This window comes from Myotis nattereri (assembly GCF_964212035.1).
Source record: "Myotis nattereri genome assembly, chromosome: 3".
Classification (NCBI taxonomy): Eukaryota; Metazoa; Chordata; class Mammalia; order Chiroptera; family Vespertilionidae; genus Myotis; species Myotis nattereri.
In genome coordinates, this window is record NC_138077.1 from 183,635,708 (window position 1) to 183,663,281 (window position 27,574).

Genomic DNA, 27,574 nt, shown 5'->3' on the forward strand with positions numbered 1-27,574 from the left:
TCCCCTGCCAGCATAATTGCCCCCAACTGCTCTTCCCTGCCAGCCTGATTGCCCCCAACTGCCTTCCCCTGCTGGCCTGGTCCCCCCAAACTGCCCATCCTTGCTGGCCATCTTGTGGTGGCTACCTTGTGATGACATGGGGTGGCCATCTTGTGACGATATGGGGGTGTCCATCTTGTGACTACATGGGGCACAGCCATCTTGTGATGACATGAGGGTGGCCATATTATGACAACATGGGGGCTGCCATCTTTTTTTTTAATATTTTTTATTGATTAAGATATTACTAATGTGTACCCTCTACCCCCCCCCCCCCCCCGCTCATCCCCTAACCCCCCCGTTGTCCGTGTCCATTGGTTAGGCCTATATGCTTGCATATAAGTCCTTTGGTTGATCTTTCCCCCTTGCCCCCACCCTCCCCTACCTTCCCTCCAAGGCCCGACAGTCCAATCAAAGCCTCTCCATCTCTGGATCAGTCCTTGTTCATCAGTTTATGTTGTTCATTATATTCCACAAATAAGTGAGATCTTGTGGTATTTATCCGCTCTCCAGTTCCATCCATGCTGTGGCAAATGGTAAGAGTTCCTTTTTCTTCTTCCTCTTCTTAAAGAATACCTTTCAGCATTTCATATAATGCTGGTTTGGTGGTGATGAACTCCTTTAGCTTTTTCTTATCTGTGAAGCTCTTTATCTGACCTTCCATTCTGAATGATAGCTTTGCTGGATAAAGTAATCTTGGTTGCAGGTTCTTGCTATTCATCTCTTTGAATATTTCTTGCCACTCTCTTCTGGCCTGCATGGTTTCTGTTGAGAAATCAGCTGACAGTCGGATGGGTACTCCCTTGTAGGTAACTGACTGTCTTTCTCTTGCTGCTTTTAAGATTCTCTCTTTATCTTTTGCTCTTGGCATTTTAATTATGATGTGTCTTGGTGTGGTCCTCTTTGGATTCCTTTTGTTTGGGGTTCTCTGCGCTTCCTGGACTTGTAAGTCCATTTCTTTCACTAGGTGGGGGAAGTTTTCTGTCATTATTTCTTCAAAAAGGTTTTCAATATCTTGACCTCTCTCTCCTTCTGGTACCCCTATAATTCTGATGTTGGTACGCTTGAAGTTGTCCCAGAGGTTCCTTACACTATCTTCATATTTTTTGAATCTCTTTTATTTTTTCTTTTTCGGTTGGGTATTTTTTGTTTCTTTGTATTTCAAATCTTTGACATGATTCTTGGGATCCTCTTGTCTGCTCTTGGATCTCTGTAAATTATTCTTTATTTCAGTCAGTGTATGCTTAATTTCTAGTTGGTCCTTTTTCATGTCCTCCATGGTCTCACTATACTCCTTGAGGGATTCATTAAATTTACCGGCGGTTTCCATAAAATTCTTGACAAACCTTATAAACGTGGCCTTGAACTCTATATCCAGTCGTCTGCCCTCCTCCGTTTCTGCCAATTGTGACCTGTTTCTTTGTCTCCGCATTTTGGCTGCTTCCCTGTGTTGATAGAGTGGCCCTGCGCTCCAGGTGACCTGTAGGGCCCAGTGGCTCAGCCTCCCCAGTTACCTGGGGTGGACACTCTTGGTGCACTCTTGGTGCCTTGGTTGTTGTAGGATCACTGGGAGGAATTGACCTCCAGGCCAATTGGCTGTGGGAATCAGCTGTGTCTGAAGTGGGAGAATGGTCCCCCTCTGACCACTGGGTACAGTGGCTCCTGGATCTAAGGAGGTGCTAATTCAGCCCCTGCCTGAGGCTGCACAGCCGGAGCCACGAAGAGGCTCAGCTGTGAAGCAATGCAAGCCGCTGTGGGGCCTTGGGCCTTCTCTTGGAAGTTCCGGGTCTGCCTGGCTGAGCTGTAGTTAGGTAATTATCAGGTTGCAAAGGGCCGGGGCATTCACATGCAAAAGCCTCTGCCGCAGCCTGGGTGGGGCGGGGTCTCAGCGAGTCAAAGGGCAGAGAGAGCAGCTATGGTGATTCTCCACGCCCGGAGTCGCGTGTCTCAGTGTCCCGGTAACGGCTGCAAGCACCTCTGAGGGAAATCCGCCCTCAAGTTTGCCCGCTTCCGCCTGACAGACCAGCCTCTCCCCGTATGAGACCTGGGTCCCCAGAGACTTCCCAGAACCGGAGTTCAGAGCAGTCGGGAGCTTGTGATTAAAAAAGACAGCCGCGTCCTCAGGTGCCACCCCCTTTCCACACGCGCGCGAGCCGCCGCCGTACCTCTGCACTCGGGGCTGCCATCTTATGACCACATGGGGGTGGCCATATTGTGACCACATAGGGCAGCCATCTTGTGACCACATGGGGGTGGCCATCTTGTGTGAGGGCATGATGGTCAATTTGCATATTACCTCTTTATTATATAGGATGTATAAAATTATTAACAAGGTGTTTTAGTGCCACTTTGATTTGTTCTCATCTTAACTGTTCAAGAACATGAATTAAAAAAAATATTTATCTTACTTTACTATGCACACTTAGGCATTCATGCTTTTGTGCCTGCCATTTTTTGTTTTCTCCCCCATTCATTCACTTAGAATATTTTTCCGCTCCATTTGTTACTCTTGTCAAAAAACATGTTTTGGTAGGTTGAGTCAAAATGTGAAAGAGAGATAAATAGATAAAGTGTGAATTAATGAGAAGGAGAAATTGAGAAGTCTCTCTTGATCAGAACCATGTGAGTGGACATGGTCATTTTGTTGAGCACTGAGAGGAGATTCTCAAAGTTTTTCCTCTTTATAATCTTGACTTAATTTTGTGTATCTTGTCAATTTCTACCAACTATCTCATAGTCTATGACTTTCTTTTTTGTCTCCTTTCTAGGCATGATGAAGCCTAAATCCTCTTCTTTTTCTCGGTACTTTGTGGGTATTCTTCTCCTAGAAGTGATGACATCAGCATCAGGTAAGAACATCTACATTTTTCTTACTGAGTCACAGCTATGGAAATAACCTTTTTTTTTTTTTTTTTGGAAAGAACCTTTGGCAGACTTCCAGAGTCCAGTTGAGCATGTAAAATGCTTGAAAAACATCACTACATCCTAACATCAAATAAAAAGCTGAAAAAACTGAAAATCAACAACACTTCTTATGTCCAACAGAAAAGTGAGGTCACAGGATAAGCTATCGGCCCCTGAATAGGAGAACCAGACAAGTGGATACAGAGATTCACAACCTCCCAGACCAGAAAATTCTGAGACAACCAGTACTAAGACAGGAAAATATAAACTATAGTTGCTAAATTGCTAGAGGCTCAGTGTAGACAAGTCTCATAGAATTGTACATATATATACTCTTGAAACCTATGTAATCTTTTTAACCAAGGTCATCCCAATAAATCTGATTTAAATAAATTGCTAGAGGCTCAATGTGGACAAGTCTGAGAGTTAAAGATTCCAAGAGGGACCAGTTATGGGAGAACTCACTTTTGTGAGTTTTACCTCCAGTATTTTCACTAGGTTCTCACAATGAATATTGAAGAAAAATCTTCTTGTGTTTTAGGTAAGGGGGTGACAGGGGGGAAGAGTAGCTATTTTGAAATATGCTCTTCTTAATAAGGCCTGCCTTCAAGAGTAACTATTTTATTACGGCCTAACCTATTATTGTTTTATCAGAGCCTGACTGACCTGGGGGCAGGAAAATATCCAACTCTAGTCTAGTCTAGCCATTGTGTCAGACCTTGAGAGAGAAGACAAGTACTTATGAACTTCACAGCCACGGACATAGGCTCACTGAAAGACTGAAATCTACTCACAGGGCTATAAAATACCTTCCCTCCCCCCATACTACTATAACATCAATAAAAGTTCTTAACCAGAGTTTCTTTCTTTTACCCAGTCCATCATGTTTGACTTTCAGCAAAAAATTGTAAGACATACTAAAAGGCAAAAAATACAGTTTGAAGGGACAGAGAAAACATCAAAACTAGACTTTGATAAAGCAAAATTGTTGGAATTATCAAACTCAGAATTTAAAATAACTATGATTAATATGCTAAGGACTCTAATGGAAAAGTAGGCAACATGCATGAGCAGATGGACAATGTAAGCAGAGAAATAGAAATTCTAAGAAAAAGTTTAAAAATTATAGAGTTCAAAAACATTGTAACAGATTCAATTGCCTTTCCATATGCCCATTAGTAGACCAGACATGAATGAGGAAAGAATCTCTGAGTTTGAGAAGATATCAACAGAAACTACCAAAACTAAAAAACAAATAGAAAAAGAATGAGAGAGAGAGAGAGAGAGAGAGAGAGAGAGAGAGAGAGAGAGAAAATCTTACTACAAAAAGTGTGATATACATATAATAGGAATAACAGAAGAAAAAGATAAAGGAATAGAAGAACTATTTGAAACAATAATGACTGAGAATTTCCCTAAATTAATGTGAGACACAAAACCATATATCCAGGAAACTTAGAACATGAAACAGGATAAATATTAAAAAATTATATTGAAGTAAGCCATATTAAAACTGCAGAAAAAGGAAAAATCTTGAAAAAATCCAGAAGAAAAAGAAAAACCCAGTTCACTTATAGAGCTTATAAGAAATGTTAAAAGAAGTTTTTCACAGAGAAGGAAAATGATACAGGTCAGAATATCAGATCTTCATAAAGAAAAGAACAGCAATATGGAAGGAATAAATTAAGGCAACATTAAAATTTTTATTTTTATGTTAATTGATCTAAAGATAATAGTTGGTTCAAAATAATAATAGTGATTATATAATCAATTATTATAGTTTATGTATAACTGAAGTGAATGACAGTGATGATGCAAAGGATTAGAGACAGATACTAGGAATTCTTGGTTATTATAAGATATTTACATTATCCAAAAAGTAATATAGTCTTATTTTTCAAAATAACTATTGAAACAGAACTCACATTTTCTCCTTCCAGCCACAGAAAACTATCATTCTACTCTCTGCTGCTATGAATTTGACTATTGTAGATACCTCATGTAAGTGAAATTATACAGGATTTGTCTTTCTGTGACTGGCTTATTTAATTTAATATATTCTCTTCCAGGTTCATTCATGTTGTAAAATATGGCATGATTTCATTTTTAAGGATGAACAACATTTTCTGTTTTGTATATGTTACACTTTTCCTCTTATAAAACTGAAATTAATTATATTAAAATGAGTTTCCTGTAGATAACATATCACTAAGTCTTGGTTTATCAATCATTCTGACAATCTCTGTCTTTTAATTGCTGTATTTAGGCCATTGACATTTCAAGTGAATATTGACATAACTGGATGAACATCTAACATATTTATTACTGTTTTCTATTTGTTGCCCTTGTTGTTGTTTTTTCAATATGTGGTTTTATTTTCTATCAAGCATAAATTTTCTTTGTGGTAAAATAACATTTACTATCTTAACTATTTTTAAGTGAACAGTAATATTAAATATACTCATAATGTTATACAGTCATTACTGTATTTTTCACTTGCATTATTTTTTTCCATTTTTTTCACTTTCAATTTATTTGAGTCTTTGTATCTAAAGTGACTCTTTTATAGATAGCATATGGTTGAATGATGTGCTTTTTAAAAAAAATATATTTTATTGATATTTTACAGAGAGGAAGGGAGAGGGATAGAGAGTTAGAAACATCGATGAGAGAGAAACATGAGAGAGAAACATCGACCAGCTGCCTCCTGCACACCTCCTACTGGAAATGTGCCCGCAACCAAGGTACATGCCCTTGACCGGAATCGAACCTGGGACTTTTCAGTCTGCAGGCCGACGATCTATCCACTGAGCCAAACTGGTTTTGGCGAATGATGTGCTTTTTATCCATTCAATCAACACTGTTGATTGGAGAGTTTAATCCACTCACATTTAAAGTAATGACTCACTTTGGTAATTTTGTTATTTATTTTTTGTATGCCATATAGCTTTATTGTCCCTTATTTTTTTCATTACTTTCTATTTCGGTGACTAGTTGATTTTTTGTATGGAAATGTTTAAATTTTTTCCTTTTTAAAAACATATTCTGGCCTGGCAGCATGACTCAGTCAGTGGTTGACTGTTGAACTATTAACCGGGAGGTCATAGTTTGATTCCCTGTCCAGGCATATGCCTGGGTTGTGGCCTCTATCCCCAGTGGGGGTTATGCAGGAGGCAGCCAGTCAATGAATCTCTCTCATCATTGATGATTCTGTCTTTCTCTTGCTCTCCCCTCCTCTCTGAAATTAATAAAAATATATTTTTAAAATGTTCTATAGCTGGTTTCTTTATGGTTATCATGGGGATTGCATATAACATCCTAAAATAATAACACTCTTAACTTTAATAACATAAACACTCTGTTACTTCTTTCTATTCCTCAGATTTAATAATTTCAATTGCCCTGTCTTTAAGTTCACTGATTCTTTTTCTTCCTTTTCAAATCTGACTTTAAATCCCTCTAGTGAATTCTTTAATTTCAGGTGCGTTTTTCAGGTCCAGAATTCCTTTTTGTTTTCTCTTAATGTTTTGGAGTCTATATTTCCATTTTGTTCATAAATTGTTTTCTTGGCTTTCTCACCTCTTCCTATAGTTCTTTAGGAAGTTGAGCATCTTTAAAATAGTTGTTTTAAAGTCTTTAATTGTGACCTGCTCTGAGATCTTTTCAGGAGAGTTCCTGTTTATTTACTTTGTTCCTGGGAATGGATCATATTTTCTTATTTCTTTGTATGTTTTGTACATATTTTAATTGCAAAGTGGATATTTAAATGTATTTTGTTAACTCAAAATTTGATTCCCCTTATTTGCCAGGATTTGTTAGCTTTTTTAAATTTGTTTTTGTTTTGTTTTATTTTTTTCCTGTAGCTGTCTGTATGCCAAGGTCTCCTCAGTTCTTTTGTAAGCCTGTTCCATGTATAGTCACTTTTTAATTTCCCTCATATATGTACTAGCTTTTAAATGTTCTAATCTTTAATGTCTGGCTCTCAAAAGAGGAAAAGAGAAAAATGAAGGGGTGTGTGAAAGAATACTGACTCTTTAAATTCCCTTTGTCACTTCATAGAGGAGGGACTTGAAAACATAGGGGAAAATACGACAATGGCCACTTGTCTTCCCATGTCTATGACTAGAAGCAGCTATCAGTGATCACTACCCAGATCCCCAATATTTGAAGGACGGAGCCTTTTTTGCTTATTTGAGCGCCCAAAAGCTATGTGGAAATGGCTCCAAGGAGAGTTGCCCAGCTGCCTGTCATGGGGCTGAGGGTGAAAGATGGGTTTATGCTACTGTGATATGAGCTGAAATTGACCAAAATTAATGTAATTTACCATCCAAGCTTTCCCTTGGAAGTTGAAGACCTTCAGTTGACTCCAGAGTTCTAAAATAGTTACTTCAGGCAGATCCTGCCAGTGCAATTATTGTCTAAGTAGTGAGTCAGATTTCTGGTACTTTATGCTCTGTCATCTTTCTAGAACCCAAGTAAGTATATTTTAAAGAGAATAATGTAGTAACAGTGGTCTTTTAAAAAAAAATATTGATTTAAACAGAAGGGGATATGTTCAGAGCTGAATATTTAGAATGGCAAGCTGTGATGGGAAAAATACAGTGTATCCTTCAATATATAGCAACAAAGATGTTGTTGGCCTCAAATTTACCCCAGTTTTCGATCTTTCTCTACAGAAAAGTGGACAGTGACCATTCCCATGAGACACTTGGTGGCTATAGTAGGAGGACAGACTGAGCTTAGCTGCCAGTTGTCCCCACCACAAAGTGCAAAACACATGGAGGTGTCCTGGTTCAAAGGTGACCATTCTACTAGTAAGCTTATTCACCTATACAGAGATGGCCATGAAGTGAAAGGGAAAGCTGCCCTAGAATATGTGGATCGTACAGAATTTGTGAAAGAAGCTATTGGAGAGGGCAAAGTGGCTCTCAGACTTAATAATATCCGTGTTTCTGACAATGGAACATACCAGTGTTCATTTAAGGATAGCAATTTCAGCAATGTGGCAAGCATGGAACTGAATGTAACAGGTATGTTTATGGTGGAACATTTTATATCAATAGCCTTGTGACCCCAGGAGCTGAAATATGTGGAAAATATATCATTTTTAATTTCTTCTTTTTTTATATTTTACAAAGTATTTCAAGTGTTATAAATAGAAGATAACGCCTATATCTAATGCAAAAATATACTATGAAGCAAATAAACAGTGCTGAGTGACCAAAGATAGTCTAACTGGTAGCTTTGATGTAGATTTGAGTGTTACTTCTTCTTATATTGCAGAATACAAGATTAATGAGACACTTTTCCTTTCAAATTTCAACTCAACTTCAACACAATAACTATCTTGATTTCCATATCATTTATCCAGCATTAGGCTTGGAGACACAGATCCACATTCAGGCTCCTAGAACTGATGGGCTTATGGTGGAGTGTAACTCAGGAGGCTGGTTCCCACAGCCCCAGATGGTGTGCAGAGACAGCAAAGGAGAGGTAATTCCACATTCATCACAATCATATTCACAGGATGAAGCTGGATTATTCCACATCAAGATGACTCTTCTCCTCAGTTACAAATCACAGGGTGATATGATTTGCTACATTCACAACCCTCTGTCAGATGAAGGGAAACAAATAAATATCATCTTAGCTGGTGAGTGTTTGGCAGGGTTTGGTTGTCAATAAAGCAACATATAGAGAAAATAAATGAGATAATTAATGTTAAAAAGCTTTTTACATCATCAAGCACTCTTTCAATGTGACTCTTTATAATTGTTATAGGTTTGGGTACACAGATATTGTCAAGTGCTGAGAGAAAGGCTTTAGAGGGAAAAAAAATTAGAAAGATAATTACAACCCATGAAATGAAATATACTTTATAGTTTTAAAGGAAAGTGCATTATCTCATTAGACCCTCATAATATTGCAAGAATGTCCAAACCTGTGAAGAATTTTTAGAAGAGTTTATTGGAGCCAAATTGAAGACATGCCTGAAAGAAAGATCTAAAATGCTACTAAGAAGGACAGTTTTGCAGTTCTTTTTATATATTTGGATTAAAGAGGGACGAAAGAAAGGTTACATGGAAGTGGGAGACAGCAAGGCAGGAAAATCTCTGTGATTAGATTACATGATAGTTAACAAGATTGTATGATCCATTGAGGGTGCTTATGCCTCCCAGGAGTCTGCAAAAAAGGATTACTCTGGCATTTCAAAGGTCTGTTAACCGAGGTGCACAAGAGCAATGGATAAGTCTTGCTTAAGGTGAAAGTAAACATTTTACTAAAGACATTATAAGCCTCGGGTATGACTATCCACCATGACCTGCCCAGTTAGGACTTTATGATCAAATTAGCCTGTGAGGTTACTTTTGGCACTGATTTATTACAGAGCCCCATCTTCATTCACAGTATTCATGTGTAAACTTAACAAGGTTCTAGCTCAGTGACTTAAAGATGTCACTTACCTTCCTGAATATACTTTTCTTATCTTAGAAATAAGTATAATCATACTTCATGGGTTTTTGTGACATTTTGTCATACAAATGTATTAGTAAAAGCTAAAATCTTCTACCTTTAAAACTTTCTGAAAATTCAGTAAGAAGGCATTATTATGACCATTTATAGGTAAACAGAGGTTGAGAGAAGCCAGTCAAACCGACAATAAGTAAAATTTGGAACTAAAGCACAGACTTTTTATTAATGACCAATATATCACCTTCAGAAGCATGGTGGGTGGACATCAAAGGTCAAACAGGAAAAAGCTATGTCCTTTGTGTGACAACAGCACCCTTAGCTAACAGCTATGCAGAGATGTCTAGACTGATTACAGGAGCAGAGTGGTGGGTCTTCAGGTTGTCACTTCAGGGGATCTCTTTCTGGCCTAATTGAAGGCACAGCCTTTTTTCTTAAAAATCCTCTCTAATCCTTTTAAAGGATTAGAAAATGGACTCAGGGGGGTGGGGGGAAGGAAGAATGTTACCCTGGCTATTATTGTAGATAGGAGTCTATAATAATGATCTTGGAAATAGATATAGCAGAAAAACATAGTAAGACTTGATAAGATTCTATAAATATTTTAAATGAAGTGCTAATCGTGGGACTCACTGATGGATTGAATATGTGATGACAGAGAGAGAGAGAGGAATAAAGAATAATTATAAAGTTAGGGTTCTGAGTCATGAAGGATAAGTTTGCATCTACTCAGATGGGGAAGTGTGTAAAGATGAGCATATCTTAGAGATAAGACCATGTTTATATGACATGCAAATGAAATTGTTGACTAGGAGTTAAAATTCTATGGAAGGGACCAAGCTTGAGACATAATGTGAGTATCTTCAATCTAAGAAGAATATTTATAACTGTGACACTGGATAAGATTAAAAAAAAAAAAAGAATGGAAACAGAAAAAAATAAAAATTCTAGAATTGCATTTTGGAGCATACCTTTTAGATGTCCTTTAGATTTATAAGGGAAACCTGCAAAGTATCTGAGAAGGAATAAGGAGAGAGGTAGGAAATAAGCAGACACAGCAGGCAAAGAGCAATATTCAGAAATATTTGTTTTGATCTCATTCTTTTATCAATGATAACAAATAATTTCCACGAGAACCTCTTTTTACTCTTTCTGATATTTCCTGCTGTTTCACTAAAGATAGTTGCTTCTTATACAAATTAAAAGGAAGTATATAGATACATTCAAATATTAGCTTCAAATTGGAATAGGCTTTAAAATAAGCATAATATTTGAAAAATGGAGCCATAGCTGATGCAATTAAGTGGATAATACCTGAAGTCAAGTTACATAATAATAAACTTGGAAGGAAAAGGCTTTCATGGACTAGATGAGCAATATTATTATAATTTTTTTTTATATTTCATGTAATAAATAAAGCTCTTATACCTTTATTTAATTCACAAATATTAAAACATATGAAAGATTTAATATAAACATGAAATCTGAAAAAGCACTGCATGGTAAACTTTGTTTTTCCTGGAAAGCTATCCAAAAAAATGTTGCTATCATTTAAAAGTACTAAATATATGGTACAGGCAGATATGAAACCAAAAGACAAATATGTAAGGTATTTTCTTAATTATAAACTAGAGTGAAGATACAATAAAAAAGAGTTAAAACCCCCAAGAAAATGTATTAGGGGAAAAATAGCATGCATTTAACATTATCCACAAAACACATAGAGTCACAAGGCAGATGCAGAACCCACTTGAAAAACAACACATACTCTGTCTAAAAGACCTCAAAAGTACAAAAATGTTTGTGAAAGAATGCTTTGAATGAGAATATTTATATCCATGAAGACAAAATTAATCCAAAATAAATATAATCACTTCATTGTAATCAGTTTTTAATAATGTTTTATTTTTTAACTAAAGGCCCGGTGCACTGCCGCAGAGGCAGGAGAGGCTCCCGCTACCAACGCTGTGGCTGGCTTCTGGCTGAGCAGTGCTCCCCCTGTGGGAGCGCACTGACCACCAGGGGGCAGCTCCTGCATTGAGTGGGATGAGGCCAAAACTGGCTCTCTGACATCCCCTGAGGGGTCCCAGATTGCAAGAAGGCTCAAGCCAGGCCAAGGGATCCCACTAGTGCACAATTAGGACCCGGGAGGGGTGCAGGAGGTTGGCCAGTTGGGGAGGCATGGTGGGAGGGCTCCACGGCATGTCCAGCCCATCTCTCTCAGTCTGGATTGGCTGGACCCCAGCAACAAGCTAACCGGTCCAAGCATCTGCCCCTTGGTAGTCAGAGCAAGTCATAGCGACTGGCCGACCAGTCTACTGTCTGCCTCCTGGTGGTCAGTGCATGTCATAGCGAGTGGTTGAGTGGCCTTAGCATGTCATTAGCATATTACATCTGGTTGAAGGGACAACCGGAAGATCGGACACTTAGCATATTAGGCTTTTATTATATAGGATTACAATTGACATACATTATATTTGTTTCAGGTATAAAACATAGTTATATGAAACACTTATATAACTTACAAAGTGATCATCCTGATAAATGCAGAACCCACCAAGCACCATACATAGTTAATACAATATTATATTCCCTATGCTATACTTTACAGTTTTTTACCTGATAAAATAAATTATACCTATTTATTTGAACTTTTTTCTACTATTTACAGATATTCATTCTTCCATACTAACTTCAAAATTACTTTATCCAACTTTTTTTATAAAAAAGACTCATGCATGCAACCATATACAAAAATGAATTTCACATAGGTTAGAATTTAAATGCTACAAGTGAAACAAACCATTTTTAAGGAAAATACTTTATAAGATACCTTGTCAAAAATGCAAACCATAAAAGAAAGACCTTTGTCTTCATTATCCTTACATCCTAAGAGCTCTCTAGATAATTTTGAGGCTCTCTTACAGCCACTGAGCTTTTCAACCCCCAGCATCGATTGTTTCCTTTGTAATCAGGAAGAATTTGTACTGGATATTATTAGTAAGAGACAAGAGAGACACTTCTTTCATTCCACTTGGCCTCAGTTTCATTTCTGTCCCCCAAACAAGCTCAATCCCAAGTTCTATACTTGTCACTAAAACAGTTTCACTGCTCTTGAGGACTGGCCCAAATACAAAAAAAAAAAAAAGACAATATAGGACCTGAAGGGAAATCCTGCTTATTAGCAGTAAAATTTCTAATGCAATAGTGGTGCATGTCATGAGTTTATTGAACTTCACATTGCTCTGCTCTTTCTTTCAGATAACCTGTTTATTCCAGTCCATATTTGGCTGAAGACTTTAGTTCCACTTTTCTTTGTGATGTTTTGTTTTATTTTTGTGCTCCTTATCTATCGGTGTTTCAAAAAAACAGGTAACTGCTACAACAAAGTTGGAATCATTTAGGGCATCTCTCTTAATTTGATTCCTAAGTCATGTGGGGTGCTTAAATAGAACAGTATGACATTTGTCACAAATGCCAAGCCTTACATAGAATGATTTAGGGCTTGTTTCTCACTTTAGAAGTACTAAACTCCACACCTCTCAATTAGGGGCTTCCCACGACAAGGATTTTTGGAGGAATAAGGTCAGTATAAATGTCTCCTGAGCTGCGTAGGCCCAGTTACTTCTATGCCCCTCAGGAGTGCTTTCTCTCTTAGGTAAGAGTCTATTCAATCAAAATTAAATGCATCTAGGATACACTTCATTATATCACAATCTCCTTTTCTGCACAGATTGTCATCAGTATTTAAGATACTATCTCCTTTTGAGGAATAGAACAAAACTAACATGAAAAAAGAAATAGGTCTCTAAACCAACAAGTCCTTTGTAACCAGATTGTTCCCTATGGTTTTATGGCTAAACTAAATGACTATATCCTCTTTCTTTATGAATAGATCACTGAATTATACAGTGGCCCATCAGGTACAAGTACATCAGACTTTATTAAGAAGAACTCTTCTTCCAAAATTATGACCAAGCAAATAGCTCATATATAGCTGAGTAAACTGCTAGATGGGGGATGTGAATTTGTAGATGGAGTAGACAATTTAATGGAGATGAGGAGATGAGTCAACAGAGAGAATACAATTCATTGTGCTCTTTTTTTTAAAAAAAAAAATCAGATCCTTAAAACCTGATACCATACTTATTCAGTGACTACCTTATGCTAGGCATTGTGATCATCATTTCACAGAATTTATCTAAATTAAGCCTGAAAGGCAGTGCTATTATTGTCACCATTTGAGGGATGAGGATGGCATGGCTCACATAGCTCATAAGTAGCAGAGCCAAGATTGGAATGCAGATGTGTTTGGCTCCAATTCTCATGCTCTACTCATTGCGCTTCTTTCCAGTATTTAGTGTCAGGTTTCCACCTGCACACCTTAATTGTCATGAAGCTTATCAACTCATGTGGCAGCCTGTTGCATAGTATCCTGGGGATTTTCTTGATTGTGAAAATCTAATCTACTGATACATATCTACCCATTATATAACAATGATTAGAATTTCCTTGCTTCCCCATGAAAGTCTTTGAGTGAAGATCATAGTTTTACTACAGTTGAGTGTCTTTAGAAAGTACCTAATTGTTCTGGTTATTTTCCTCTAGAAGGTGATATAAATAACAAAAAAAATAAATGAAAACATATTTTCGTAATACATGGAAAAACATTTTAATTATCTCTGTTTAGCTTGTAAAAATAAGCTCCTTGACAATGGAATTCAAGCTGAAAGGTGTAAGTATATTCAGAGTCTGTGGATACAGATAGATTTTTCTTTCAGCTAGCTCAGTGTCACCACAGCTACATCTGGTTAGTCCCACAATTCTCAGAATCCCTAGAAATCTGATGAAGATTCCTAGGGCCTCTCTCCAGTCCCCCCAGACACATTAATTTTGTGGTAAGTTAGGTGGTGAGAACTAGGAATGGAAATTTTCTTAGTCCTATTAATCTACAAGTCCAATCTTACTAGGCCCTGCCACCACCCACAAACTAAACTCACATCCTGAGTCCTATCTAGGTTGAGTGGGCATGGGATAATGGCTATGCTTTTTCTGATAATGACCCTTAGATCAGTGATGCCCCCAATTGCTGCATTCCTCATTAATTAATTCTAGCTCTCTCTGTTCCAGTGTTCGGATGTGACTTCATTCACATGATGAACTCAATTCTTGTTCAAGTACTGGGTTTTACATGCTTTTGTGCAATGCTCGGTATATATCTGCATTTCCGGATACAAGGTAAGTGGGGTCACAGACTCTCCCTTTTCCTGGAAATCTGTTTCCTGGGGGGTTGCTTAGTTAGGCTGTGTGACTCTCTCATTATCACCAGGAGGATCAGTGGTTTGGATGACATCTCAGAGAACCAAATTCCAAGACTGAGGTTGTTGTGGGGGTCAAGGACTGAAGGTCCTGTAACTACTGACGATGTTCTCAACGTGATTAAGGACATAGCCCTTCCACTATAAGGAGGAAAACACATTCTGGCTCCAGAAAATATGGTTGGGTCCAACCACTCATTTACTTTACTGGGCCACTGATGGTGTGCCTTTATAAGTTAGTGTTTATCTATTTGCAGCTTAGTGTCTATATTGAATATACAATGTTCCATCTGAGAGTAATATTTACATATACCTCTTCAGTTTGTATGCAATTTCAGAAGGCTTATGAAACATTGAAATCCTTCCTTGCTCTCAATGTCTATAAAACGTGGCTATCACTTAGAGGTAAAGTTGATAAGCTAATATAATAATATTCTTTTTTTTTTTCAGAGAGGAGGGGAGAGGGAGATAGAAACATCAATGATGAGAGAGAATCATTGATAATCTGCCTCCTGCACCCCCCCCCCCCCCGCCACTGGGGATCAAGCCTGCAACCCAGGTGTATGCCCTTGACCAGAATGAACCCGGGACCCTTCAGTCCACAGGCCGTAGCTCTATCTACTGAGCCAAACCAGCCAGGGCAATATAATAATATTCAAAAATATGGTTTTGATACTTGACAATTCTTAATTACTTAAAGAACTCTAAGGAAATGTATATACAAGATAATTACCACCAGACAGGCAAAAAACTTCTGCAACTTTATTTTACTTGAAGTATTGCTTTTAAACCACAAGGAAGAATGTTAGAGAATTAGGGTGGTCACCAGCAGGGCTCTCTATCTTCCCTCAATTCCTATCCTCATGCTTAATAGGCCTTGACCAACAACATAGTATATAGGACTTTTGTTCAACTCTTTCCATTGAAATTTATAGAGCCTTGCTTTCTAATTTATCAAACCAATGGATAAAGAGATCATATTTTTCAGTAATCAAATAAAATTAATGTTTGTATAAACAACTCAAGCACTAGAAAAAATGTGTGTGTGTCGGGGGGAGGGGGGGCAGGCAGGGGAGAGGACAGTAAACACAAGTCAAATTTCCCCTTGGTTTTAGGTTTTTCTCTTTTATCACATTGAATGTATTGTGCAACTTCCTTCTGTCCTGCAAAGTGTATAATAAAAAATCAGCTGATGGTCTTATAAGCAGTCCCTTGCATGTAACTAGTTGTTTTTATCTTAATGTTTTTAAGATGCTCTCTTTATTTTTAACTTTTAACATTTTAACTATGATGTGCTTTGATGTGCACCTCTTTGGGTTCATCTTCTTTGGAACTCTCTATGCTTCCTGGCCTTGGATGGCTGTTTCCTTTGCCAAGTTAGGGAAGTCTTCAACCATTATTTCTTCAAATAAGTTTTCTGTACTTTCCTCTCTCTCTTCTTCTGGGCCCCCTTTGATGCAAATATTAGTTCATTTGATGCTGTGCCAGAGGTTCCTTATTCTATCCTCATCTTTTTAATTCTTTTCCTTTTTGATCTTCCAATTGGGTGATTTCCAGTATCCTGTCTTTTTTTTTTTTTATTGCTGATCCATTCTTCTGTGTAATCTGATCAGTTATTGATTTCCTGTAGTGTATTTTTCATTTTAGTTGTTATATTTTACAGTTCTGATAGGTTCCTTTTTACAGTTTGCATCTCTTTTCTGAAGTTTTCCATTTGTCTGCAGAGTTTGATGAGCATCTTTATGACTATTACTTTGAACTCTTTATCTAGTAAACAGCTTACCTCCATTTTTAAAAAAAATACCTTTTAAGATATATTTTTATTGGTTTCAGAGAGAAAGGGAGAAGAAGAAAGCCATAGAAACAGCAATGATGAATGAGAATCATTGATCAGCTGCCTCCTGCATGCCCCCTACTGGGGACTGAGCCTGCAACCAGGCATATACCCTGACTGGAAATTGTATCATGACCTCCTGGTTCATAGATTGATGCTAAACCACTGAGCAACACCAGCTGGGTGCCTCCATTTTGTTTAGTTCTCTTTTTTGGGGTTTTGTATTGATTTTTTTTCCTCTTTGGAACATATTCCTTTGTCTCCTCATTTTACCTGTTTGTGTCTATGTACTAGGCAGATTAAGTTCTGTTTACTGGTCTTGAAAAAGTGGCTTTATTTAGAAGGTGTCCTATGGGTCCAGTGGTGGATTCTCACCTTATCAGCAGAGCCAGGTGCACCAGAGAATTTTCCTGCTGTTGTGGTTGAGCTACAACTGCTCAGGACACACTAGCGGGTTAGGCTGGCCCCTGGCCCAACTGGTTCTAAGGCTTAGCTGCAGCTGCTGTGGGCATGCTGTGTACACAGCAAGGCTTTAGTGTGGCTAGCTGTGAGGCCCAGCCTTGACTGTTGTAGACACAATAATGTGTGCTGGTGCCAACTGAGAATACCCATAGAGTGTGGCAGGGCAGGAACTGCTTTGAAGGGGTTCCAGCTGGGTGGTTCTTCAGGGAAATGCCAGGGTGGGGTGACAGTGTTAGAGGTTAATGGAGAGTATCATAAATGGCGCCTACTAGTGTCAGACCAAGTAGGTGGAAGAGAGTAAAGAAAGGGAAAAATGGCTTCTGTCTCTCAAGAAAAGTTCTAAGAGATCCATGTCCCTCCAGCGCACACCCTAAAATTAGTTAATGTATCACCTTCCCATATGACCTGGGTGCTTTTAAGACTATTGCCTTTCTGCTGGGACTCAGAAAGAGCACAACCTTATTCCCCTACAGCCTTTTGGTTCTCCCACCCATAAGCCCCACATATTTTCAAAGCCATATCTTATAGGGCTTCTTTTCCTGGTGCTGGTTCCCAGGCTGGGGCTCAGACCCCTTGTTCTTTGATGTAGACCTTTTTATTGTGATGTGCCTCCCTTTCGTGGGTCACTGCAAAGAGAGTGGGTTAGGGGGGTCCTGACTTTACTCAGTCTCTATCTCCCATACCCATTTCAATGTGGCTTTTTCTTTATATCATTAGGTAAGTTCCGCTAGTCTTCAGGTCATTTTCAGAGGTAACTGTTCTACATTTAGTTGTAGTTTTGAAATCAATAAAAGGAGGTAAGCTCAAGATCTTTCTACTCCACCATCTTTTTCTTTTTTCTGGTGCACTGTTCCTGGAAATACTGTAAAACCGGGTCAAAGCATGGAGTGGATGAAGCAGCTTTTATTCCATCTCCCTGTCCAAAAATACATTTAATATGTTATACTTAGGTAGTGGAAATATAAGATATTAAACTGATAAGAACAGACGCTACACTTGATCTTAGCCAAAAGGCTGAGAAGCAATCTTACTCCACCATCTTGAATCCAAAGCCAGGAGCCTTGCTCTTGAATGCCAACTTAGCTTGTCTGTGAAATGTTGTTCCTTGTGGTTTGTGCCCTTTCCCCCAACAAATGTGTCTCTGGATTGCCAAGTCACTGCCCCTGCTCCTGTGTGTTGATTCTATCCTTTTTAATACTATTGTAAGCAAAGTTGCTTTCTAAATTTTACATTGATCTTGACCATTGCCAATTATAGAAGTGCACTGATTTTTGTATTTGGATCTTATATCCTGAAACCTTGCTAAATTCATTTATTCATTATTTATTTGTTCTAATACTTTGTGTGTGTATGTCTCTCTGTGTGTGAATTCCTTAGGATTTTCTATAATATAAGATTATGTTATCTGTGAGTGAGATTTACATTTTCCTTTGCAATCTGAACACCTTTTCTTTCTTATTCTTGCCAAATTGCCCTGACTAGGGAATCCAGTGCATCATTGAATATATGTGGTAAGAGCAAGCATCCTTGTATTGTCACTGATCATAAAGGGACATCATTAACTCTTTCACTACATAGTTTCATGTTAGCGTTGGGTGTTTTCATAGATGGATTTTTATCAAATTGAAAATTCTTTTCACCTGGCCTCAGTGGCTCAGTGATTGATCATCAACCTATGAACCAGGAGGTCTCAGTTTAATTCTAGGTCAGGGCACATGCCCTGGTTGTAGGCTCGATCCCTAGTAGGGGGCATGGAGAAGGCATCGGATCAATGATTCTCTCTCATCATTGATGTTTCTATCTCTCTTTCCCTCTCCCTTCCTCTCTGAAATCAATAAAAAAAATTTTTTTATTAAAGAAAGTTCTTTTCTGTCCCAGACTTTTTTATTGCTTTTATCACGAAAAGTCCTTGTGTTTCATCACATGCTTTTTCTGAATCTATTGAGATGAATATGTTGTTTAGTCTTTTATTAATTGTATTATATTAATTTGCAGACATTAAATTAACCTTTCATTGCTAGAATAAGTCCCCCATGGTCTTGGTGAATAACATCTATAATAATCCTATCTAATAAAAGAGAAACATGGTAATTAGTGTACATCTGCTACCCTTCCCATTGACTAATCAGGGCGATATGCAAATTAACTGCCAGCCAAGATGGTGGCCGGCAGCCAGGCAGCTTGAAACTAACATGAGGCTTGCTTGCTTCAGTGACGGAGGAAACCAACGTTCCCCGCCTGCCTTGCCGGCCTCTGAGCTTGCAGTTTGAAACATTGTTACAAATATAGAAGCTAAACAAAACGCCAGCCGGGCTTTCAGCCAGCTGGGATCTCAGAGCTGGAGTTGATACAGTGTTTCGATGATAGAACCCAAACAAACCAGATGCCTGCTTTCAGCAGCAGAGGTCTCAGAGCTGGAGCCAGAGCTAAAGCTGGCCCAGAATAAAAAAGAAAAAAAGGAGCAGCTGGGAGCTTCAGTCACCCGCCAGCCTGAAAACAGCCCTCAGCCCCTCACCCAGACTGGCCAGGCACCCCAGTGGGGACCCCCACCCTGATCCAGGACACCCTTCAGGGCAAACCAGCCGGCCCCCACCCATGCACCAGGCCTCTATCCTATATAGTAAAAGGGTAATATACCTCCCGGCACCAGGATCAGCGTGACAGGGGGCTGCGCCCCAACCCCCTGATAGGCCCTGCTCTGTGTGTGACAGGGTGCGGCACCCCAACCCCCTGATCCATCCTGCTCTGTGTGTGACAGGGGGTGGTGCCCCAACTCCCCTATCGGCCCTACTCTGTGAGTGACAGGGGGGGGCTCCTCAACCCCCTGATTGGCCCTGCTCTGTGCGTGACAGGGTATGGAGCCCCAACCCGCATGATGGGCCCTGCTCTGTGCGTGACAGGGGGCAGTGCCCCAACCCCCTGATTGGCCCTGCTCTATGCATGACATGGGGTGGTGCCACAACCTCCCCATCGACCCTGCATTGACTGTGACAGGGGGCAGTGCCCCAACCCCCCAATCAGCCCTACCCTGAGGGTGACTGAGGGTGGCATCACAATCTCCCGATCCGCCATGCTCTGTGCATGACAGGGCGTGGCGCTCCAACTCCCCAATCAGCCCTGCTCTAAGCCTGAACAGGGGCTCCACCTAGGGATTTGGTCTGCCCTCTGCCACCCAGGAGCAGGCCTAAGCCAGCAGGTCGTTATCTCCCGAGGGGTCCCAGACTGCGAGAGGGCACAGGCTGGGTTGAGAGACCCTTCCCTCCCCCCTGAGTGCACAAATTTTTGTGCACCGGGCCTCTAGTGAAAGTATAATATGCTAGTTAGATTGGACATCCCTCCGGACAACCTTCCAGAGAAAGCCGGGACTGTGAGGGAAGTTTGGGTCCCGTGTGCCACAGGGAAGCCGGTGCCAGCAACCAGGGGAAGGAAGGCCTACTCTTGCAGGAATTTTGTGCATCAGGCCTCTAGTTTTTTATATATGGCATGGTTTGGTTTGCTAGTATTACCTTTTAAATTGAGGAATAATTTCTTCTGGTTCAGAACTTTGTGTCTATAAGATATATTTATTGTAGTTTTCTTTTCCTGTTATGTCTTGTCTAGCTTTAATATAAGTAATACTGGTTTGATCTAATCATGTGGGAAGTGGTTTTGTCTTTTCTGTTTTGGAAGAGTTTGTGAAGGAATAGTATAAATTCTATGAATGTTTGGTAGAATTTACATGTGAAGCCATTGGAGCCTGAGCTTTCCTTTGTGGAGAATTTTTTAACATATGAATTCAGTTTTTTATATGTTATAGGCCTATACATGTTTTCTTTTTCTTCCTGAGTCAATTTCACTGTTTGTATCTTTCTAGAAATTTGTCTAATTTATGTTATCTAAATTTTTGGTATTCATTTCTTCATAATATTTCCTTACAATCCTTTTATTTCTGTGATCTTGGAAGTGATGTCTCCCAGTTTAACTCCTGATTTTAGTAATTAAAATATTTTTTTCTTTTCTTTCTTATCTTAATAAAGTTTGTTAATCTTCTTAAGTAATCCATTCTTGGTTTTACTGATTTTCTCCATTATTTTTCTATTATCCATTTTATTTATTTCTGCTTTAATTTTTATCATTTCCTTCCTTCTGTCTGCTTTGATTATAGTGTGCTTGTCTTGCTTCAGTGTCTTATGGTATAAAGTTAGGTTATAGATTTGGGATTTTTCTTTCTCTTTAATATAAGCATTTATAATTATAATTTTTTCTCTAAGAGCTGCTTTATATGCTTCCCATACATTTTGTTATGTTCTATTTTTATTTTTATTCTTCTGAAAGTATTTGTAATATCTCATGTGAAGATGTCGGGTTTCTTTTTGCTGCTTATAGTAAAACTCATGGCCCAGTGCATGAAATTCATGTATGGGGGGCAGGTGTGTCCCTCAGCCCGGCCTGCATCTCTCCAATCTGGGACCCCTTGGGGGATGTCCGACTGCCGGTTTAGGCCCAGTCAGACATCCCTCTCACAATCTGGGACTGCTGACTCCTAACTGCTCATCTGCCTGCCTGTCTGATTGCCCCTAACCACTCTGCCTGATTGTCCCCAACTACCCCTCTTCCAGCCTGCTTACCCCCAACTGCCCCTCCTGCTGGACTGCTTGCCCCAACTCCCTACCCACGCCAGCCTGATCACCCCCAAATGCCCCCCCATCAGCCTGATCACCCCCAACTGCCCTCCCCTCTTGGCCTGATTGCCCCTAACTGCCTCTTCCTCGGCCCCGCCACCATGGATTTGTCTGGAAGGATGTCCAGAAGGTCTCCTGGTCTAATTAGCATATTACTCTTTTATTAGTATAGATGTGAGAGGGGGAAAATGATTGATGTAACAACTGTTAAACAAAAAGGAACCAGAACTTGATGATGTGGCAAGTTCTCAGCAATTCAAATGATAAAAAAATAAAATGCTAAAATTAGGACATTCACTATTAGTAAAGTGTGCTCTAGAGAGAAAACCTAAGGTGTGTTTGGGAAATCTCTTGCTGAAGTCTTGGAGAGAAAAAAAAAATCAGAGTATTCAATCATGCAGAGGGCTGCATACTCAGATTAGATTAGATGTGTGATTCATGGATATCTTCAGCAATATCAGCAGAAACTAGCAATAAATATTATATTATCCTGGAAACATCTGTTGAGGGATCTCTAATATAATAGAGTTTGTCCCTGTGACATAAACAGGAAAACCTCAAGGCACTTGAGAATGTTATACCAGCAGAAAAACTGCCAACTTGTACTAACTGGGTCAGAAAGATAAAATGAAAGAAGACTTGAATTTCCAAAATTTACTGACAGAAAACAAGACAATAAAACTCTAAGCTGCAAACAGATATTACTGTCCTATGGCCACTGTACCAATTTACCACAAACTTAGTGACTTAGAGCAACACAGGTATCACTCAGCTGAATCCAAGGTGTCACAAAGGTTGTGCATCCTTCAGAAGGTCTAGGAAAATTCCGTTCCCTTGTATTTTACAGCTTCTAGAGCTTCATCCTTGCATTCCTTGGTTCATGGCCCATTCCTCCATCTTCAAAGCCAGCAGCATAGCATCTTTAAATCTCTCTCTGTTCTATCTTCACATCCTCTCCTCTGTGTGCAAAATAAACTGCCTCTCTCTTATAAGGGTACTAGTGATTGCACTGGGCCCACCCAGATAATTTAGAATAATGTTCCCACCTTAAGATCCTTAAGTTAATCACATCTGCAAATACTCTTTTACCACATAAGGTACCATGGATTAGATATTTAATATCTTTGGAGTCCATTATTCAGCCTACTACTATATACTATCCTTAATGAAATTGGAATAAGGACTCCAGGCCCAGAGGCCAGAGCCATGAGTCCTAGAGAATTATCCCCAGGACTTGAAACCTAATGGAGTTTGCCCCATAGGAATTTGAAATTGTTTGGTAGTAATAACTCCATTTTTTTCTTCTCATTTTCTCTTAATTTCAATGGAATGGTTTTCCTATACCTATTGCACCATTATACTTTAGAACAAATCATTTATTCTAATTTCACAATTCATGATGAAAAGGAATTTTACCCTAGGGTAGATTATACTCAGAGCCTCACTCATCTACCTCCAAAGTTATTTAGTTTGTTGGACAATTTCAGTTCTTTGTAGTTGTAGCACTTAGGTTCCATGTCCACGCTGAATATCAGCAGAAGGACTAGAAGCTGTCTGGATTTCACTTGCTTTTTATGATGCTCTGCCAATAATGGTGGGTCAAGTCCCTCTCAGCATTTGGAATCTCTGACTTCTCCTTCTGCCACATATTTCTGAGCACAACCAGAGAAAGTCTCTGCTTTCTTGGGCTCATATGATTAGATTTGCTCCACCTAAATATTCCTGAAAAATCTTCCTATTTTAAGGTTCATAACCTTAATTATATCTGCAAAATCTCTTTTTTCATGCAGTGCAAGATATTCACAGGTTCCAAGGATTGGGGTACAAGAATCTCTGGGGGGTGCATTCTGCCTATGATAATCTGTTTCATCCCCAAAGATCCACATCTCTCCCAAACAAAATCTATTCTACTCATCCAAGTTTCATCTTATTAGAACATCAACTCAAAATTAATAATAAGAAGATAAAAGAATATTAAAGTCTATTTTATATAGTTGTTATGAGGATTAATTGGATTAGTCAATTTTAAGTAGTAAAATGATGGTTTATTAAATATTAAATTATCAGTACAAGTAAAGTTACCAAATGTTGGTTCTTAAATATTCTCTTCCCCCTTGTTCTCAGTTAATTAATTTTCTAATTTTTACACCTTTCACAGTTTCTATTTCAGATCCTTTCTTTGCTTTGTATAACGACTGGATATCGTATATGGCAAAGATGGTAATAAGTCTGATGGTATTTTACATTGTGCTTATCGCTGCTTTATACTTCACAGTAAAAGGTAAGTGGTCGGAGTTAGTCATGACTCTATCATTTTTCCAGCACACATTTATATTCCAGTCCCTGTAAGGCCCCACTTTCTGCTTGGTTATTAGCCCCAAATTCATCCTCTTTTCAAAGAGAAAACAAAATAAATCTCAAATTATGTTTTGTCAAGTTATACATTTATATACTAAGGTTAAGTTATAGTATCACAATCACAGAGTGACTGCTTCTGCTCTGACCTTCAACTAGTAATACACAAAATCATAGCTGTACTTCTCAGATTTTTCACTGTCCTGCAACATGTAGGTCAATTTTTATATTGGCATCTATATCTCTAGCACCCAAAAATAGAGCACTCCAAGCTCATGTTGTGATATTGCTGTTCACACAGATTGATTTATCCAGCTCTTATGTTATTCTGTTCACTAAATATTACTAAGACTTGATTCAACTTTGACATTATTTAATTGTTCACTCTGCCTCCTTGAATTAATTTTACCATTTCTCCACTTTTTTTCAGCCAGGAATACCAATAGGTAGAAAACTAAAAATTCTTATGATTTTTTTTAGCCAAGATTTTTATATGAATGAGAGCCAATAAGTGTTCAGATATATAATTTTCCCTTAACAATTTCCTATAAGTGAATTGAAATTCATAAAACCATAAGCAATTCCAATAGCTTTCTTGACATAATTGTCTTAAATGAACATAGTATTAAGTGGAGAGTGAACATCTTATTTGTATCATTAGATGTTAGAAGAAACAATAACAGTATATGGGATTCTAATGAGTAATTGTGTTTTTAGCCCACAATTTTACCTATTCTAAATAATTTCTTATAAGAGCAAAAAATAGTCAAGGATGTAAAGAATTTACTGTTACCATAGATTATATAAAAAGTATTTAAGAAAAAATTTCAAATGGCAATGAGAATATGTAAAAAATTACATGAAAAACTAATATATAAGAAATAAGTAAAACAATTTGATCAATAAAATATTAATTTAAAAATACTTAGTGTTATAATGGTTGTTAATATAATGATTAAGTAAATTATGTAACAATATATTAATAACCTAGTCACTGAAAACCAATGCCTGCTAATATGACAGAAAGTGAAACAACCGGAGATTATTCTGGAAGTAATAACAAAATATTAATGGCATGTTCCTGGTAAAAAAAAAGAAAAGAAACAAAGTAAAACCTCGAATCTGATTAAATTTCTATTTTAACTTCTAATTTGTAGGGAATTTAAAAAAATGGAAAAAATCAACAGAGATGCAATCAGCAAAATGTAGACATGGAAAGCACTACAAGAAATGAACCAAGTTCTTCAATAAATGTTGCAAGAAAATAAAATGAGAGAAACAGAAGATTAGCTCTATTGTTTTATAACTAGAAATATATCAATGAATTACAACTTGTACATATATTTTTGTTATAAATATGTTTTTATTGACTTTAGAGAGAAAGAAAGGGAGAGAGAGAGAGAGAGAGAGAGAGAGAGAGAGAGAGAGAGAGAGAGAGAGAGAGAGAGAAATAGAAACATCAATGATGAGTGAGAATCATCAATCTCCCTCCTGCACACACATACACACACACATCCCGCCCATCCACTGAGGATCAAACCCACAACCCTGGCATGATTATCCTGACAAGAATTGAATTGGTGACCTTTTGGTGCATGGACGACACTCAACCAACAAAGCCACACTGGCCAGGGCAGTACATACATTTGGATGTCTATTTCAACCAACACACTATTAAGCAAAAATGATAAAACTATAGCCAAACTGATCAAGAAAAAATATTGCCCAAATAAATAAAATGAAAAATTAAAGAGGAAAAATTATAACCAACAGCACAGAAAGACAAAGAATCATTAAAGAACACTATGAACTATATTATGTGCCAACAAGTGGACAACCTACAAGAAGTGGATTAATTTTTAGAAGTGTACAACTTTTCAAGACTAGACAAGGAAGAAATAGAAAATCTAAGAAGACTGATTACTATCAATGAAATTGAAGCAGTAATAAAAAATACTCCCACAAACAAAATTCCAGGACCAGACAGCTTCCTTTTCAATCTATTCCCCAAAATTGAAGAGGTTAGAATGCTTCTAATTCATTCTACAAAGCCAGCATTACCATAAAACCAAAACCAGATAAAGACATTATCAAAACAGAAAATTAAAGTCCAATATCCTTGATGAGCATAGATGCAAAAATCCCCATTAAGGGGCTTGCAGGAGGCAGCCAATCTATGTTGCTCATGACGTTTCTATCTCTTTATCTTTTTCCCATCCTCTTTTTGAAATTAATAAAAACATATTTCTAAAAATTCTCAACAAAATATTAGCAATATGGATCTAACAATACATTAAAAGGATTATAGGGAGGGGACAGGAAGAGATTAAAGAACTTATATGCATACATGCATAACCCATGGACACAGACAATAGTGTGATAGGCAGGAGAAGGGGGCTTAGGCAATGGAGCGGGCAATGGGTGTGAAAAGGGTACATCTGTAATACTTTCAACAATAAAGATAAATTAAAAATATTTTTTAAAAGAATTGAGAAAACAAATAAGAGGATTATACACTATGCCCAGAGGGATTTATCCAAGGAATACAGGATTCTTTAACATTCATAAATTAAACAACATGACACATCACATCAACAAAATAAAAAAATCATATGATCATCTCAATATTTGCAGGAAAAGCATTTGACAAAATTCAGCATTCTTTTATAATAAAAATTCAACAAAGTGAATATACAGAGAACATACTTTAACATAATAAAGGTGACATATGACAAACCCACAGCTAATATCATTACTCAATGGTAAAAAGCTGAAAGCTTTTCTTCTAAGATCAGGAACAAGACAATGATGCCCATTATCACCACTTCTATTCACCATAGTATTGGAAGTCATGACACAACATTAAGACAAGAAGAAGAAATAAATGGCATCAAAATTGGTAAGGAAGAAGTAAAATTGTCACTATTTGCAGATGACATTATACTATACTAGAGGCCCAATGCACTAAATTCATGCATGGAGGCAGGAGGTCCCTCAGCCTGGTCTGCACCCTCTTGCAATCGGGACCCCTCAGGGGATGTCTGACTGCTGGTTTAGACCTCATCCTTGTGGGCCTAAACCAGCAGTCATGGGATCAGGACTGAACTGGCAATCTGACATCCCTCTTGCAATCTGGGACCACTGGCTCCTAACTGCTCACCTGCCTGCCTGCCTGATTACCCCTAACCACTCTGTCTGTCTGCCTGACTGCCCCTAACCCCTCTGCCTGCCTGCCTGATCGCCCCTAACTGCCTCTCCCTCACCACTGCTCCCTTCCCCCCCTGCCCTCGCCCCCCGCCACAGCTTTATCAGGATGGACATCCAGAATGATATCTGGAAGGTTGTTTGGCTGTCTGATCTAATTAGCAGATCACACTTTCATTATTATAGATATAGAAAACCATAAAGACTCTACCAAAAAACTATTAGAACTAAAAATTGAATTCAGTTAATTTGCAGAATACAGAATTAATGAATAGAAATCTGTTGCATTTCTATATACAAATAATAAATGATCAAAAAATAAATTA

At 38.2% G+C, this 27,574-nt stretch overlaps 1 protein-coding gene across 1 annotated transcript; it reads left to right on the forward strand.

Moving 5' to 3' along the window:
• Nucleotides 1–2,809: 2,809 nt before the first annotated feature.
• On the forward strand, nucleotides 2,810–25,278 carry LOC308516930 (selection and upkeep of intraepithelial T-cells protein 8-like; the record flags this gene model as incomplete). The annotated part of the gene is made up of 6 exons (XM_081087994.1): nucleotides 2,810–2,888; nucleotides 7,620–7,973; nucleotides 8,315–8,596; nucleotides 14,545–14,652; nucleotides 23,848–23,970; nucleotides 25,202–25,278. The coding sequence occupies 6 exons, from the start codon at nucleotides 2,810–2,812 to the stop codon at nucleotides 25,276–25,278; spliced, it is 1,023 nt and encodes a 340-aa protein (XP_080944120.1).
• Between the last annotated feature and the right edge of the window lie 2,296 nt (nucleotides 25,279–27,574).